General features: G+C 40.3%; 2 protein-coding genes and 1 non-coding gene across 4 annotated transcripts in view; 1 reads left to right on the forward strand and 2 right to left on the reverse strand.

Moving 5' to 3' along the window:
• Positions 1 to 18,917, reverse strand: part of XPOT (exportin for tRNA) — a 159,386-nt gene that overhangs the window by 68,566 nt on the left and 71,903 nt on the right. The gene's annotated exons all lie outside the window — the stretch shown is intronic.
• Positions 1 to 18,917, forward strand: part of C24H12orf56 (chromosome 24 C12orf56 homolog) — an 82,043-nt gene that overhangs the window by 18,695 nt on the left and 44,431 nt on the right. Inside the window, exons 2-3 of the mRNA XM_070454659.1 lie at positions 9,057 to 9,219; positions 15,294 to 15,366. Coding sequence (XP_070310760.1) covers positions 9,057 to 9,219; positions 15,294 to 15,366 — 236 coding nt within the window. The remainder of the gene's footprint in view (positions 1 to 9,056; positions 9,220 to 15,293; positions 15,367 to 18,917) is intronic.
• Positions 8,803 to 8,874, reverse strand: TRNAW-CCA (transfer RNA tryptophan (anticodon CCA)). Its single transcript has one exon. It is a non-coding gene; the product is annotated as a tRNA-Trp (tRNA).

Consider the following 18,917-nt stretch of genomic DNA (forward strand, 5'->3'; position numbering starts at 1 on the left):
TGGTGCTCTTGGACATGGTTGGAGCATGGGGTTCCATATTAGTATTGACGGGGGTCAGCACCTTTTTCAGAGGCAAAGAAAGGTCATATATCAGGAAGCACTACAACTGATGAATAGTCTTCAGTTCAGCTCAGTCACTCAGTTGTGTTTGACTCTTTGCAGCCCCATGGACTGCAGCATGCCAGGCTTCCCCGTCCATCATCAACTCCCAGAGCCTGCTCAAACTCATGTCCATCGAGTCAGTGATGCCATGCAACCATCTCATCCTCTGTTGTCCCCTTCTCCTCCTGCCTTCAATCTTTCTCAGCACTAGGGTCTTTTCCAATGAGTCAGTTCTTTGCATCAGGTGGTCAAAGTATTGGAGTTTTAGCTTCAGCATCAGTCCTTCCAATGAATAGTCAGGACTGATTTCCTTGAGGAATGACTGGTTGGATCTCCTTGCAGTCCAAGGGACTCTCAAGAGTCTTCTCCAACACCACAGTTCAAAAGCATCAATTCTTTGGCACTCAGTTTCTTTATAGTCCAGCTCTCACATCCATACATGACTACTGGAAACACCATAGCTTTAACTAGATGGACCTATCTATAAGTAGTGTGGTTTAATTATTTTATTAAGAGTTTTTATGTCAACAAGTCATAGGAAAAAAGAAATGTGTCACGTGTCTCAGTTTGGAGTTCTACGGTTATTTTCATGTAGATATTCTACATGAAGCACTGGTATGATTACCTGTGCTAGAAGTAAAAGCAGTTCTTTCAGCTTTGAAAAATGGTCCTAAAAACATAAATTCAGTGCTGTATGAAACAATGGATAACCTTATTTCCAACCTAAATTAGCTAAGAGTTTACAAAATAGAATCTGTCATAATAACTTAAAGCTGATTTGGGACATAAAGTTAGAAAATTTTAAACAAAGGTAATTCTGCAGGACCGTTACAATTTCCTTCCTGCCTCCTCCCTCCCCTCCTTCTCCTCTTCCTCCCCCCACCCCCATCTCATTCCTGTCTCTCCTTTAGGCTAAAACTTTGGCTTCTGAATTCCCTAAAGAGGTCTCTCTGATGTCCCAGTGCAAAGGCAGAACATCTTTTGTTTTTTCAGATAACACCACATCTAAAGCAAATCTCTAACAAGGGACTGAGTTCAGCTCTATCCCCTTTAAGAGCTTTCTTTTCTTTCTTCAGGTGCTGATTTGGACTTAGGTGTCCTTGCCCTGTTCACTGCTGCCAGTGGAGAGGCTTTCTGGTTAGAAAGAAAACTAGGCCAACACCCCATGGAGGAGTAAACTCGCCTTGTTTGGTTCCTGAGTGGTCCTCTCACGCTTCACAAGCATGCTATGGGTCTTGGAAAGAAGATTTTGATTAATTTTTGTTTTTTTTTTAATCTAAAAGTGAAAGAAAAAAAGAGAGACCACCTTCCTTTCTTTAACACTTTGCCCTTCTAATTCAAGTCCAAGTGAATTAATTGTGTATGTCAGAGTTTTGCTCTGGCTATACATTTGTATTCATAGGATCTGCAACTGAGATTACGATTGTTAGATGAACCAACAAGAGAGAAGAGGGAAGGTGAAAAGTGACCGGTCATTTTGGCACTACCACTATTCACAGTTACTGTTTATCACATGTGTCATCGTCCCCCCTCTCTTTTCCAACACAGATGTATCCCTCTAGCTGTGTGACTGTGATCAGGAATCATGTATCACCTCCGTTCTCATGATAGGGTGTCACGGTGTGCATAAAAATGGCTTTTTTAAAAGGCTACTGTAAACAAATTGTTTTTATTAATCATATTAGATGTTGTCCTTATTGTTCTACCCCTGCAACCCCAACTCTTTGGTGACAGATTTTTCAGGGAAGAATGCACACATCTGTGTTTTATGACTATGAGATGCCAGACTACCAGCTGAAATATTTTTTTAAAAAAAGATCAGCAAACAAGATGATTCTTACAATTAAATGAAAATAAATTATATACATATAATTCCATCGTCCAAAGATAACCACAGTTAGCCATACACCCGAGAAAATCTGAGTGCAGTATTACAAACTGATCAACCAATTAACACACATGGACCATGTTCCACATAAAAAATGAAAGTGTCAGTTGCTCAGTCATGTGTGACTCTTTGTGACCCCATGGACTCCTCCTGCCAAGCTCCCCTGTCCATGGGGCTCTCTAAGCAAGAGCAGTGGATGGCCGTTCCCTTCTCCGTGGGATCTTCCTGACCCAGGGATCGAACCCTGGATCTCCTGCATTGCAGGCAGGTTCTTTACAGTCTGAGCCGCCGTGGAAGCCCTGAGCCACCCAGGAAGCCCATATACTCCACATACTGTTTTATAATCTGTTATTTTTCGTTTCCAGCGTATCGTGGACATTTTTTCATGCCAATGAATACAGAAAAAATTTAAATGACTTCTTTGTATAAAATGTCACCTCTGTGTATTTAAGCAAGATACCATGTTCTAGAAGGACAGAGCTAAGCAAATTCGATGATTACAGCAACTAAAAAAGGGGTCTGACTCTACTCACTTCCAAATGAAGGAATTAGCATAATTTGACTGAAACTCTGACACAATAATGAATCCAGCTGCTTGATTGCTTCTTGGATTCCTGCCTTATTTTTAAAAGAAATTCTTCTTTGAGAAAATCCCCACCTCTGACCACTAATAGGGCTGTGCACTTAAACCTTAGTTTTTTTTTTTTTTTTTTTAATAAAATTGGCTTTAGAGACAGAGTAACTTGATTTGTAATTCTAGTTCCACCATTTATTTACTAGTTTTGTGAAGTTAACTCTTTGAATCTTGGATTTTTCCATTGCAAAATGGAGTTAATAATGACTACCTTATAGATTCGCTGCAAGTATTATTATATAAAATGTGTACTGTTTTTCATGAACTGTAATTATTATTCAAATAATTATAAATACTTTTTCTCTCTCCCAAACTGCTAATAAGCAATTTGACTCAGAAATGTTTCCACATTTATTTGCATTCAGTCTCTACTTAAGGCATGATTTTCATCACAGTAACAGTAAACACACTTGGAATCATAGACTGAAGTCTTCAGGAACACTCCCAATAAAGATTCCAGAAGTATTAGAGAGCTAACTGTAAAAGAGAAAACCATAAAGGAAATATAAATTATAGGTGAATATTTATTTGATGGAAGGCAGTAGTAAGCAATAAACAAAGGAAGAAATGAGGACAAAAGTTGATAGATTTACCACTTAGAAGCGCTATGTTTCTGTATGTTTTTAAAAAACACAGAAAAGTTTTCTACAAATAACAGCATTGTAAAATATGTCAAAGACAATGAAAGACATAGATAGTTACACTAGTAACACTAGTTACCCCAGCAGAATTCCTACTAATCACCCCTGTCCCCACTTCAAAGTTTTTCCCACCCCTACTATCATAATAATCTCAAAAAAAAAGGTTATTCTTTTTTTTTCAGCCAAGCCCGACAGCTTGTGGGATCTTAGTTTTCCCCAACGATTGACCGAACTCAGCCTACTGCAGTGAAGGCAGCAAATCCTAACCACTGGATCACCAGGGAATTTCTGAGAAAAGATTCTTTATCACAATATAAGACTCTTTAGGCTGGCCAGATTATTTACATAGGTGCAACAAGAGTGTTAATTTACCAGACAGGCCTCCTTAAAAATACTTTGCAAACCTAGGGTACTGAATAACTACCACTGCTGTAGATTTAACTTCTATCTGGAAGTTCCATGATGAATGCAGGTTAGACTTTTAAAAGCCTGTATTTGCTTTCCCAAAGCTAGGCAATCAAGCTTAAGAAACTCCACCAGATTTCCCCTGCAGTACCTATAAAATTTGAATGATTTTTGAGATCTTGAAATTTCTTCTGGGGGGTCTTCTTGAGATTCAGAAAATTTCTTGAGTTTTCTAGTCTGCCAGGGAGTGACTTTCCTAATACCTGTGAGGCTGGTACTCCTAGGAACCAGGACAGTTTTCCTAGGAAGTCTTTGTTAACATTGGTTCCATAGGTGCTGCCAAACTTTGGCCCTTAAAATGGCCTGCCATACCTGGTTAAACAAGCATTCTACTTAAATATTACACTTCATGTAAAGCTGTAGTTATACAATCAATGTGTCTGTCAGGTCATATCCTGGTAAAACGGAAAGCAGATCTTTATTCAATCAAGTTAAGAGTTTCCAAATTCTGGGGGAGTCAGTAAAGATCTGATATTTAAACATTTTCAGTTTCCAAAAGTAGAATCTACTGAATTTTTATGTTACATACTGATTATTATTTAAGAAGAAAGAGAAAGAGCTTCCTCTCATATCCAGAAAAACAGAACATTAAAACACCACTAATAATAGTCCAAAGAAATAATAAAAATAAAATTCCACTCATCAGTTTCACTTTGTCTTAAACTGTTAATTCTTATTCTGATAAACATTGAGTTAGGAGTCTTGTGAAGTTACCTGCTTCTTGATATAATAAAATCCTGGAAATCCTGACTCAGCCCAATGGTGCAGTCTTGAGGGCTGACTGTGTAATATAAGGTCAGCATTGAAGTGTTAATACTTTGAAGAATTATATGTCAATTATACCTCAGTAAAAATATGTTTAAAAATAGTTTGAAGAACCTGGCTCAATTCTTTTACCAGGAGGCTCTGAAACTGGCCTCTTTGTTGAAGATACAAACTCTGACTTTAGCTTACAGTAGAACTCTCAAGCAAGCATCTCAATAAAACAAAAACTATCTGTAGAAGACAGAGATGTTAAATGACTATGATTAGTTTATTACTCAGACCTTTCAAATAGGAAAGTCTGATGAGGCAACTGACACAAATTCATCTCACACACTAGTAAAGTAATGCTCAAAATTCTCCAAGCCATGCTTCAATAATACGTGAGCTGTGAACTTCCAGATGTTCAAGCTGGTTTTAGAAAAGGCAGAGGAACCAGAGATCAAATCGCCAACATCCCTGGATCATCGAAAAAGCAACAGACTTACAGAAAAACATCTATTTCTGCTTTATTGACTATGCCAAAGCCTTTGACTGTGTGGATCACAATAAACTGTGGAAGATTCTGAAAGAGATGGGAATACCAGACCACCTGACCTGCCTCTTGAGAAATCGGTATGCAGGTCAAGAAGAAACACTTAGAACTGGACATAGAACAACAGACTGTTTCCAAATAGGAAAAGGAGTACGTCAAGACTGTATATTGTCACCCTGCTTATTTAACTTCTATGCAGAGTACATCATGAGAAACGCTGGGCTGGAAGAAGCACAAGCTGGAATCAGGATTGCCAGGAGAAATATCAATCACCTCAGATATGCAGATGACACCACCCTTACGGCAGAAAGTGAAGAACTAAAGAGCCTCTTGATGAAAGTGAAAGAGGAGAGTGAAAAAGTTGGCTTAAAGCTCAACATTCAGAAAACTAAGATCATGGCATCTGGTCCCATCCCTTCATGGCAAATAGATGAGGAAACAGTGAAAACAGTGACAGACTTTATTTTGGGGGACTCCAAAATCACTGCAGATGTTGATTGCAGCCATGAAATTAAAAGATGCTTACTCCTTGGAAGGAAAGTTATGACCAACCTAGATAGCATATTAAAATGCAGAGACATTACTTTGCCACAGAGTTCCGTCTAGTCAAGGCTATGGTTTTTCCAGTAGTCATGTATGGATGTGAGAGTTGGACTATAAAGAAAGCTGAATGCCAAAGAATTGGTGCTTTTGAACTGTGGTGTTGGAAAAGACTCTTGAGAGTCCCTTGGACTGCAAGGAGGTCCAACCAGTCCATCCTAAAGGAGATCAGTCCTAGGAGTTCATTGGAAGGACTGATGTTGAAGCTGAAACTCCAATACTTTGACAACTTGATGTGAAGAACTGACTCACTGGAAAAGACCCTGATGCTGGGAAAGATTGGAAGCGGGAGGAGAAGGGGACAACAGTGGATGAGATAGATGGCATCACCGACTATTATGGACACGAGTCTGAGTAAACTCTGGGAGTTGGTGATGGACAGGGAGGCCAGGCATGCTGCAGTCCATGGGGTCGCAGAGAGCTGGACATGACTGAGCGACTGAACTAAACTGATCTGATGGCATGCAAAACAAAGATAATAAAGCCATGCCAAAAAATTAGACAAAATGCCTCTAAGCGTAGTGATGAAGTTTGTTTTCAAAGACATCATAAAGGTTACATCTCATTTGTAAAAATGAATGGATGAACATGATTTTTATATAATGCTTAAATATAGCTAATAATACTGAGATATTATACTATTAAGGCTTCCCTGATGGCTCAGTGGGTAAAAATCCACCTGCAATGCAGGAGACACAGGAGACTCAGGTTTGATCCCTAGGTCAGGAAGATCTGGAGGAGGAAATGGCAACCCACTCCAGTATTCTCACCTGGTACACTCCATGGACAGAGGAGCCTGGCAGCCTACAGTCCATGAGGTCACAAAGAGTCAGACACGACTAAGCACATGCACACATTATACGAATATAATATAAAGAATTGTTGTTCAGTCACTAAGTCATGTCCGACTCTTTGTGACCCCATAGACTGCAGCACACCAGGCTTCTCTGTCCTCCATTATCTCCCAGAGTTTGCTCAAGTTCATGTCCACTGAATCAGTGATGCTATCTAACCATCCTTTGCCACCTCTTCTCCTTTTGCCTTCAATCTTTCCCAGCAGGGTCTTTTCCAATGAGTCAGCTCTTTGCATCAGGTGGCCAAAGTATTGCAGCTTCAGCTTCAGCATTAGTCCTTCCAATGAATATACACAGCTCATTTAAAATATTAGATGTTAAATATACTTATTTTGGTGCAGAAACATTTTACTTACATAAGTACTTCCTTATCTCTACAAGCCATGAGAACACGAGTTCTTTTAAGAATTACTAATGTAGGGGCTTCCCTGGTGGTTCAGTGGTTAAGAATCTGCCTTGCAATGCAGGGGACAAGGGTATATCAAACCCTTGTCCCCTGCATTGCAAGGCAGTCACAACTCCTGAGTCTGACAGCTGAAACTACAGAAGCCCAAGCTCCCCAACAAAGAGAGGCCACTACAGTGAGAAGCCCATTAGTCACAACTAGAGAAAGCCTGGGCACAGCAAGGAAGATCCAGCCAAGGCAAAAATAAATAAATACATTTAAAAGTTAAAAACAAAAAGTATTACTAATTAGCACACTTCCTGGTGGTCGAATGGCTAAGACTCTGCACTCCTAAATCAGGCAGCTTGGATTTGATCCCTGGTCAGGGAGCCTGGTGGACTGCCATCTATGGGGTCGCACAGAGTCGGACACAACTGAAGTGACTTAGCAGCAGCAGCAGCAGATATAGAAAGAGCTTATAGTTTCAGATCAGTAAAGTTAGAAAACAAATTCACACTGGTGCAGATATCCAATAGCTGTTCTTTGTGTCAGATGGCAATGATCAATTCTATTCCACTGGACACAAACAATCTGTATCATTATGAACAAAAATCATTTGGATTATTATCAGTTTTTTACAACTTACAGTTTTAAAATATCTTAAAGACGATAAAAGATAAATATCTAGATAATCCTTTTTGCCTATTTCAAAGCCTTTCATAATTTATCTTGACTAAAGCAAGGGAAAAGTATTCAGAATACAGTTACACAAACCAGAAAATTTAGCTATTTATGTGTAACATTCTAATCTTATAAACTTTGCAGATTTCAAAATAAAGGCATTTCTGAAGAATCTTTTGTGCAGAATTCCTTTATTAACAATAAAACTTTGTATTAACTAAAGCACATTCTCCACTAGGCCTTGCTTCATTAGCCTGATTTGAATTACCCTACATATTTGAAAATAATTTTAAAAATTTGAGTAGGTCCTAACAGTTTTTCATTAATCCATCTTCCTATCTTTGGTTACTCTGTATTAGAATTAAAAATTTTAATTATTATCATTAATCTCCTTCTTACATTTGTGAAAAGAAAATGATGGAACTGAACAATCACAGGAAACATTTTTATCCAAATTCTGAGTACCTGTAAAAAGTACAGAGGAATCCCTCCTGATGTTTGAATTAATAGTTTTAAGTATGTGTCAGGTGATTCTTCTTTGGCGAAGGAATGGCAACCCACTCCAGTATTCTTGCCTGGATAATCCCATGGACAGAGAAGCCTGACAGGCTACAGTCCACGGGGTCACAAAGAGTTGGACACGACTGAAGCTTTTAACACACAGGTACACACGGTGATTCCCTCTGCTCCTAGCTTTTCAATCGTGTGCTATTGCTGCCTATCTGTCATAAAAAGGGAAGTAGATTGTTAAGGAAAAGATCTAAAACTCCTAAATATTTATTGAGATTGTCCCCTTTTCAGTCAAGAATGGAAAATAAGCACTTTGGAGAGAAGAAAGAGCTATTTAGAAGTAGGACACTTTCAATAGTCTAAACCTTGACGTTTGTACTCACAGCATCTGTGTAGACTGTTCTCTGCAAATGGCTATTGTCCTCTGCAGAGAAAAATCCTAGTCTAAACCCAATTAATTATACACTTTAAGACCTTTAAAATTCTTTAAAAATCCGAAAATGGAAGTGGTAGGGTATATTTTAACAAACGAAAACACACTATTTATTTAGCAATCCTATTGTGTAAATAGTTTCTTCGGTTTTGTTGCTGAGCACATTTTTGAAAGTGAAAGTGAAAGTGAAGTCGCTCAGTCGTGTCTGACTCTTTGCGACCCTGTGGACTGTAGCCTACCAGGCTCCTCCATCCATGGACTTCTCCAGGCAAGAATACTGGAGCGGGTTACCATTTCCTTCTCCAGGGGATCTTCCCAACCCAGGGATCGAACCTGGGTCTCCCGCATTGGAGGCAGATGCTTTAACCTCTGAGCCACCAGGGAATTTTTAGTAAAGACTAAAACAAATAGAGGAGGAATTGGGAAATCTAACAATAAGAGGAAAGATTTCCCAGGGAACAAAATAAGAAGAAAGAATGCAGTTTAAAATTGCCATAAACTTTTATCCCAGAAAAGACAAGCAGTTGTATTTGTCTTCAATCAGCTCTGTTCATTTTGTTTTTCAGATTGATGATTACCCAGAATTTCTAAGTCCACCAAATAGAGAAACCAACCAACACATTCGTATCATCTATTATTCAACTGTTTTTAAAAAAGAGTGTGAAAAATCAAAAGGTGTCAGGAAATTCTTATTTCCATTTCATCATGTCAATGCTAACAACAAAAAAGGTATGTAATATATTTCTTTAGGTGACATAAGAAAAGATACATTTCTACATGAGATTAAAAAGATAATGTTCTTTTTTCCTCCCCAGCTTTATGGAAGTATGATTGACAAATAAAAATCTATGTATTGATATTTAAGGCGTACAGTGTGATGTTTTGATATATGTATATCAAAGTGATCACTGTGAAGTGATCACCACAGTCAGGCTAACTAAGATATCCATCACCACATGCGGTTACTTTTTTGTTTGCTTTTTTTTTTTAAACACTTGAGATTTACTCTCTCTGCAGATTTCAAATATACAGCATGTTGTTGTTAACTACAGTCACCATGCTATGGCCAGGACTTTTTTATCTTATAACTGAAATTTTGTAACCTTTGATGCACACCTACCTTTTCCCCTCACCTCCACTTCCCAGTCCCACAGTGGTGACCACCATTATACTCTCTGTTACTGTGAGTTCCTTTTTTAGATTCCACACAAGCGAGATTATGCAGTATTTACCTTTCTGTGCCTGGCTTATTTGCATAATGTCTTCCAGGTTCATCCACGTTGTTGCAAATGGCAGAATTTCCTTCGTTTTAGAAGCTGGATAATACTACATTGTGTGTGTGTATGTATACATATGTACACATACATATATACATACACAGGCTTCCCAGGTGGCACAGTGGTGAAGAATCCACCTGCCAATGCAGAAGATGCAAGAAACACAGGTTTGATCCCTGAGTTGGGAAGATCCCCTGGAGTATGAAATGGGAACCTGCCTCTGTCTTCTTGCCTGGAAAATTCTATGGCCAGAGGAGCCTGGAGGGCTACCACCCATGGGGTTGCAGAGTCAGACAGGACTGAGCGACTAAGCACGCATGTGTGTGCGCGCGCGCGCGCACACACGCGCACACACACACACACACACAGACACACTACATTTTCTTTACCCATTCATCTACTGCCAGACACTTCGGTTGTTTACCATTCTTGACTGTGTGTGCTCAGTTGCTAAGTCACGTCCGACTTTTTGTGACCCCATGGACTGTGGTCTGCCAGGCTCCTTTGTCCATAAATTCCCCAGGCAAGAACACTGGAGGGGTTGCTACTTCATTCTCCAGGAGTACTTCCCAACCCAGGAATTGAACCCACGCCTCTTGCATCTCCTGCATTGGCAGACAGTTTCTTTACCACTGAGCCACCTGGGAAGCCCCATTACACAATTCTTGACTACTGTAACTAATTCTGCTATGAACATGGGAGTGCAGATATCTCTTTGAGACGGTGATTTTATTTCCTTCAGATATATACCCAGAAGTGGGATGGCTTTTATTTTTAATTTTTGGGGAACTTCCATACCATTTTCCAGAATAGCTGTACTAACTTACATTCCCTCCCAACAGTGCATGACGGTTTTCTTTCTTTTTTTTTTTTGCATCCTTGCCGACACTTGTTATCTTTTGACCTTTCGATAAGTCATCCTAGCAGGTGTGAGGTGATAGCACACTGCGGTTTTTGACTTGCTTTTCCCTTATGATTAATGATTGAGAAGATTCGGTTCTTTACACTGAGGATAAGCTGACTGTCCATGATCAGCAGCATAGTGCCTGGGCCTAGCTTGCCATGAGTAGAGAGGAAGGAAAGAAAGAAAAGTATGGAAGAAAGAAAGGGAGGAAGGAAAATAAAAGAAGAAAGAAAAAAAGAGAGGAAAGTGTTTACACTAAATATTGGTTTAAAAAAAGAATGAATTAGACTCGGAATTCCCTTTGGTCAGTGCTTGTTTGATTTTAGTAACCTTATCAACAATCAGAGATTTTAATGAAAAACCCAGTGAAGAAGTGCAGGGGGTAACGAGAAAGATTGTGAACACCTGGCTTTAGGAAAACTCCTCATAGTCATCTCTCTGAACCCTGGGCCTCTTACCAGCAAGGGAGCCACCAGCCCTGCCCTGATAATTGTGGTTTATTAACAGCATTCACTCTTCATTCAAAAATATTGGTCAGAAGTCTGTTCCCAAGAATGATTCACATCTCGATAAAAGCATGAAAAGTCACCTTTAGATCTTGTTTTTAGGGAGTTCAGTGTGTGATTTTCCAGTTGTGCCTAAGGAGATCCAGATGATCTAGAGAAAGGGAGGTGGGGAGTCCAGACTCCCGGCACTCAACGGGCTCAACCCCAGAGCAGCCCTGTTTCGAGGTTTCACACTTTGGGCCCTTCCCAAACATTTCTCACGGAGAAATTTTAAAAATTCAAGGGTGACTGGATTAAAATAGATTATATAGTTCAGCAAGACACGGCTTACTTTCTTGGTCTTATTTTGTGTATGAAAAATACACATATGTATATGTGTTTGATATATGTATATGAAATGTACATGTATACAAAGGAGTCCTTTAAAGTATCCATCCCTATAATTGGGAGCTATTGAAAAGCAGAAAAAAATGCATAGACTTGGGACTCAGTTAAGCCCAGATTTGCATACTGGTTCTCACCCTTCCCAGCTGTGTGACTGTCTGCAAGTCACTCAACGTTTTTGTGAGCCTCAGCGTCCTCATCTCTGTTACTAACTTCACAAGGTCATTGTATTATGTGAACTCATGTGGCCAGGGCTGGGCACACAGCAGGGAAGTAGGCAGCTGTGAAGTCTGCATGCTTAGCATGGAGGGAGAAAGAAAGAATGAGATTCACGCTGGCTCACTGGATAGGCCCTTCCACTTCTGGCGTCTAGCCAGTGTAGCCAGACCAACCCGTAGCAGCCTGTTCACGCTTCACTGGACTCCACTCAAAATCAGGGTCAACCTCTTGGAGTACTGAATAGCTACTAAGTGTGAGAAAAATATCCAGTGTTTGTACACTGTCCTGGATAAGGACCTTACCACATCGACAATCGAGCATGGCGACTGTTTTTTAAAAGCTGCTCTAATTAGTAAACTTGTTAAATCCCTGGTTGCTCACCAGGTCTCCCGTCACACTCATTAGGATATCTAACTGGTGTTGGTTGCCTTAAATTCATATTTATCCTTGTCCACAAGCATAATTATTCTTGGCCTCTTTTCCCCTAACACATATAAGAAGATGAAAACATGCATTAAAGAAGCCAATTATAGGTAGAAGTTTTATGAAATTTAAATTCCTAGAAACTTTGCAAATGATGTTAAAAGCAGTGAAGAGTATTTAAAAACTTATCCTTTGTTCACACACATATTCATGGAATGACACCTCTCCCCTCCTCTTCTTTACTTTCATCTCCAAGGGTACCATCTGACACTTTGGCAAAGGGATTTTAAAAAACACGAAACTACTGCTGTTTCCAAGGAGTCATACGTAGCACACACTGGAGGATAAAATATATGCCCCCTTTCCAGCAAGTCAGCACTGATGTGCTCAGATTCCTCTTGGCCTCCAAGCTGCTTATTCCTGGGTTAGGTATTGCTCTGTGCACAGGACCCCAGTGGTTCGCCTCCTGGACATTCTGTAATATGTAGTTCTGAAGCAAGAGATACGCTCAAACCTATCTAAGCGTCTATTTGATGGCAGTCATTACTAGGGTCCTTCATGTTAATAATGATGATGCCATACCTAGAGAAGCTGCTCACATTAATTACTGAGTATTTAAATAAAGATAATTATTAGAACTCCAAATCTCTTGGGTGAAAGCCTAGGGAATATTTGTGTCATGTGGTAAAGGTGCTCACACTCCAATCAAGTAGACCATCTTAACAAAGGAAGCTCAAAATTGCAGATCATTTATAATATAAATGCTCAGTTTAATCACCATACTTTAAAGCAGGATTTCTAATTAGGCCCAACTTATCTGGAGCTACAAAGAGGCTTTTCCCTATAGTACACATGTATACTTGTATGGGCCACAGTTAGCACTCTGAATTGCACATTTTATGGCAACCCACTCCAGTATTCTTGCCTGGAGAATCCCGTGGATGGAGGAGCCTGTGGACTACAGTTCATAGGGCAGCAAAGAGTCAGACACAACTGAAGTGACTTAGTATGCACGCACACATGGTTAGATGGAGGGCATGATTAGCAAACTCTAAATGAACAGTCTTGGTGACACAGAGTGACAGTGGTGAGCTGAACTGGCAGTAAGAGCTCTAGAATGAATGGGGTTATTAATGCCCATTAGCTTCAGGTACATTCTAGAACAGCACTATCCAAGAGAACTTTCTGCAATGATGGAATTGTTCTATATCTAGTCTAATTATGTCTAAACAGTATCCATCAGCTACTTGTGGCTATTGAGGACCTGAGATGACTAGCTACTACCTGAATTTTAATTAATTTTAATGTTAATAGCCACAGGTAGCTCATGGCTGCCAAATTGATCACTGCAGTTCTAGAATCATGGAAAGGAGCTTAAAGGTTTTAGTGGCATATTTTGAAACACTGGCATAAAGTGAAATAGACTAATCCCCAAACCAGAATGAGACACAATAATTTAATGAAACAAACACAGAACCAAAGGTTTATATGTGTGTGTGCATATGTATACATGTGTATGTGCATAATTTTTATTTTAAACCTAAAACCTAGATGTTTTTTAAAACTAGTGATGTGGGGTAAAGCCAAAACAACAAGACACTGATGAGTCTCTTAGGTTAAGTGGATAACTTTTTAAAAGAAAAACTTTTGGCTGCTCTATGCAGCATGTGGGATGCAAGTTCCCCGACCAGGAATGGAACCCACGCCCACTGCATTGGGAGCGCAGACTCCTAGCCACTGGACCACCAGGGAAGTCTCCGGATAATTTTTATCAATACAAAAGCTTGTTGGCCTTCCCCACAGGAATAGGATTTGACATATAATCAAACCTCCTACAGGCAAAACTGCAGGTTCGTTCTTTCTGGCCTGTCGCTTCTGAAAGCTCCTCAGCTGACCAGCACCGTGCACCATCAGACACACACTGCGCTGAATGGTTGAAGGACTTCCTACCTAGGCTACTGAAGGAGGTTGAAGACTGCTGGTGCACGCGAGATGACATAGGGGCAGATCTCTCTATTATCTGTATTCAGGCTCGCCTGTCATTACTGCCAGTGTAGCCCTGCTGGGTTCCCATCACTGGCATCCAGGAGACCAGACATCCCACCAAGTGCTGAAACACAACTCCAGCCCTACTTCATTTCTCAGTGGAGGACAGATGGTCCTAAGTTTAGCCACTCCATTGTTACAAATTAAAAAGCTAATACAGAGAGGCAGGGACATTGACACTAAAGTTTTGTCACAACCTTAGTGTCCTCATACACAAAAAGAGAAAGTTCAGGTTTGGCTGGTGCACTTGGATGAACTCAGGTTTAAGAGATGACTTGAAGCTAGCTAGGTACAGGTTGATTGTAGGCAGTATCAGCTTCTTAGTAAAGGAGCCCCAGCGCTCTCTTTCCCCTTTCCAGCATGCCAGCAGCACAGGACTGTGTTTACAGTTCTCCAAGCTGCCTGTTTCCTGGGTTAGGCACTGCTCTGTACATGCGTCTCCGCGGTTCACCTCCTAGACACCCTGTAACATGTGCTCCTGAAGAAGAGACAGGCTCAAACTTGTCTGACCCCCTAGGCCACAGGTGTTCTACTAATATGTTCTACTTAATTCTAGCAAAAACCAAAGGTGTTATGTGTACCACATTTAGTACCGAATTTGTGAAATGCCTACTATTTCAAGCACCTGTGATGACTGGGGTCCTAAACACTTACATATTAGTAAAGGTTATTTAGCTTGCAAGTACAAACAATTTGATTCTGCCTTAATGCCAAAGAGAATTTATTGGAAAGATTTTGGAGCCTCTTAGGGAATCCAAAGGGGGAACAGAAGAACCAAATAATGGAAGAAACCCAGGGGCCTGCTCCAGGGACTGAATAGCCTGTGAGGAACCCTCCTCTAGGGTTCAGGCAGCCCAAGCGCCACAACTACCGAGCCTGATCAATAGGTAGAGAGTCTGTGTGCCGCAATGAAAGATCCTGCATGAGACAAGACTCAATGCAGCTAAATAAATAGTCAGCAAATCAGTACCTGTATTATATCTTCTTTATAAGCTCAATCAAACTATGTAATTAATGACCAGTTAACTTTTCTTTTTTCCTTAGTCAAAGAAGAGAATAATGGGCCTATCTTTTGGAGAGGCAAAAAGTCTAAAGGTCTGAATGAATCCTTTTTCAGGTGAGATTGTTGTTGGTTTATGTTTTTAACTTACTGATCAAAATTTGTTTTACATTTTTTAAATGCTTTTGTTCTACTAAAATCTTCTAATTGAGTTCTGTTTATCTTATATATAATAATAAGGTATTTGGGGAGGCTTTCTTCTACATTCAAATCCAGTTAGTTATAAACTATAAATTTTCTCATTTCAATGGAATATACAGTATCTCAATATAAGTAAATGATTAAAATCAAATTCAAAAACACTTATTGAACTCTGATTCTGTGTAGTAGGAAGTTGGTCCCTGTAATACATACAATGAGTGAGATATAGTTCTACCCTTGAGAAGCTGATTCTAACCAGGACATATGATATTTGCATAAATGAAGACACTACAAAGTACGCATGCTAAGTGTCCTCAATGAGTTTGAGCAACTTGTCGGAGAGATTTAACGAGGAGAAAGGTTTTATTCAGTTTGGGAGAGGAGTCAAGACGTCAGACGACAGTTGTTGAAGGAAGAGCACACATGGTGCTTCAGATATTGCAGTTGCGGGAACGGTAGAAGCTACGATAGAGGCAGGAAGAAAATGGAACATGTGTAAATTTAAAAAGGAGTTTCTTAAGCTGCACAACTCAAAGTATGGTTCTATCACACACTTTGAGTATCTAGACACGAGAAGGAGGAGGGGAGCATAGGATTCTAAGAGCTCTGATTCAGGGGGTGACAGGCAGGGGAGAAATTAAGGTGTGTTGGGGCCTTGAAAGTCAGGTATGACATGGGGGGAGTAGCCAGGTTAGGAAAAGTGAACTCCTACTTGGGAAGTACGCGCAGACGCGTGGTGCCCCATGCTGTGTGGTATCAGGATACTGGGGAGGGTCCTTTTCCCACTGTACTTACTCTCATGCTCACCTTCTCTCACTGCACAATGATGGACAAAGGTCTTCTAAACCTAAATGTCGCTATTATAACTTTGTTTCCTGACCAAAAGAAAAAGAATTGGTTTAGGAAGCCTTGTGTCAGATAGGCTTAGAGGAGCATGATTTGATTTAAATCCATGCAATACGACGCCATGTTTTAAGGGGTTGCAATTCCATTGTTACCCTGAGCACCATAAGTTACTAGATTCTTGGAGGAGGGGTCTCTGCCTTCCTGTCTCAAGGCACTAAGTGATGTTCCTAACATGGCTTGCATAACTGGAAGTACTGAGGGAGGGGCCGTGCCAGTGGATAGCCCCACATGCTCTCAGATTCAACATTCTTCATTTCACATATGGTGTACAGTGTCCTAATTTTCCTACACCACGCTGATAGCCTCATTGTTTTCTTCCAATTTAGAAAAATAAAAAAGATTTGTAAGTAATGTAGCAGTAGTTGTTGTAGGTTATTTTGGAGGTTAGAACTCTGTTAAAAAGTGGCTGAAGTCCAACATAGGTTAAAAGGGGAATTTAGGCAATATTGGAATTAGAGGGCAATGCATGTTATTCAACATTCATTCAGTAGATATATATAGATATAAATGTAGATCCATCTATCTTACCTGTTAAATCTGGTGTATTCTATTTGTTGGGCTCTGTGATTGATTTCACATGTGCAACAGTGAGAAAAATCAGTAAAAGTTAGAAAGCACACCACAGGAATGTAGGAATGGTAAGCATGAAGTTGGATTAAGCATACCTAGAACTGGGGACCCGAGTACCATAGACCTTTGTCTCTGTCTCCTTGGATGTTTGTGGATCAACTTCCTTTTCTTTCACTGAATAACAAGTCCTCTCTGGGACAGCAAAGTCAACAGCTGTCTTAACTACACTTTTTACTGCTCCCACCACCACATGGTGGCTAACTCACATACTTTCTTGCATCAAATTTAAAAATCCTGGGACCTCCCTGGTGGTCCAGTGGTTAAGAATCCACCTGCCGGTGCAGGGAACACAGGTCTGATCCCTGGTCTGGGAACTAAGATCCCACACGCCATGGGGCAACTAGACCTGTGTGTCAGAACTACTGAAGCCCATGTACCCTAAAGCCTGTGCTCTGTAACAAGAGAAACCACAGCAATGAGAAGCCTGCACGCCTCTATTAGAGAAAGTCCACGCACAGCAACGAAGAGCCTGAGAACTTCAATGAAGACCCACCACAACCAAAAAAAAGAAAAAATCCTGGGACGTCTCTGATGCCTAGCTTGAATAAATGATTCACTGCTGAAAATATCCACTATAACCAAGAAGTTTAAGAACATGGCAGCTTCTGTGCGCTCCATGTGTGGAGGAGAGGAGTGAATATAGGTCGGGGTGGTAGAGTTAGGTCTGCTATCCATAGTTTTCTAGGACTGCCATCTTCGTAATTAAACATTTGAGCCCAAAGTGTAAACAAAAGGCAGGCTATGATGAACACTAATTAGAGGGCTAAAGAATGTTATCGTGTAGAGAGGGCTTTGAAACACCTCTGTGGTATAAAGTTCCAGGCCTAATTATGAGAAGCTGCAGGTCATAAGAAGGAAGTAGTTATCTTGGGACATCAGACTTACATAAATATGATTACTTTTCAAGGTAATAGTAAACAACAGACCTTTTAACACCTGAGGGATGGAAAACAGACTAGTGATGATCTCTGATAATGAGATTCAGTACTTCGGTTTCTCTATCTTTAGTATAGCTCTTCATTAGTGGATAGTTTCATGTACTCAAACATTTTACAGGAGAAAACCCAGGCAGATGTCTCCTCAAAATGCTCCTTGAGGAAAATTTATTGTGACCAATTTTAAGAGTCCCCTAAAGCTGGTGGGGAAAACACTGCCTATTGCTTGCACATATAAAAGGAAAACATAGAGGTCAACAGAAAATTTTTACACTGCTGGAACAGAGTCAGATTTATATAAATTCAACTGAGTTCACCCTGAATAATCCAAAAGGAAAAGAGTGACAATGCTTAGTGCTCAGTCTAGATCTGCTCGGCTCATACCCAACTAGGGTGGATTTTGATCTGAGTTTACATCTGTTTATAGCCTCTACTGATATCTAGCTAATGGAAACTTAAAAGCAGACTTTCTAACCATAGCGCATGGCAAGTAGAAGGATGACCTGAAGAAACCAATCTGTTTAATAAACAGAATTCACCCAGGTTCAATCCCTGGGTTGGGAAGATCTCCTGGAGAAGGAAATGGCAACCCACTCCAGTGTTCTTGCCTGGAGAATCCCATGGACAGAGGAGCCTGGCAGGCTACAGAACATGGGATCGCAAGAGTCAGACATGACTGAGTGGCTAAACCACCACCACATGACAGAGGTGACCACCTTGGCATCCTCATGAAGTGAGAATGTGTTGCACTTAATATCATTAGCAAAATAGAATGGAAAAAAACAATCAAAAAGAAGTTGAACCTTCTATCTTTCTCTAAGAAGAAACATTTCTTGGCAGAAAGTAGAAAAAGAGAGCTGTGTTATTCTTTTCTGCATAGTAGAGAAAAACATGCAGCCTCAGTAGTCACACTGGATAACCTCAAGTCTGGACTCTGTCTTGGACTATTTCACCTTCCCAGGGCTTCACTCCTCATTGTAGGATGGGGCTCACAAT

This window comes from Odocoileus virginianus, chromosome 24 (assembly GCF_023699985.2).
Source record: "Odocoileus virginianus isolate 20LAN1187 ecotype Illinois chromosome 24, Ovbor_1.2, whole genome shotgun sequence".
Lineage (NCBI taxonomy): Eukaryota > Metazoa > Chordata > Mammalia > Artiodactyla > Cervidae > Odocoileus > Odocoileus virginianus.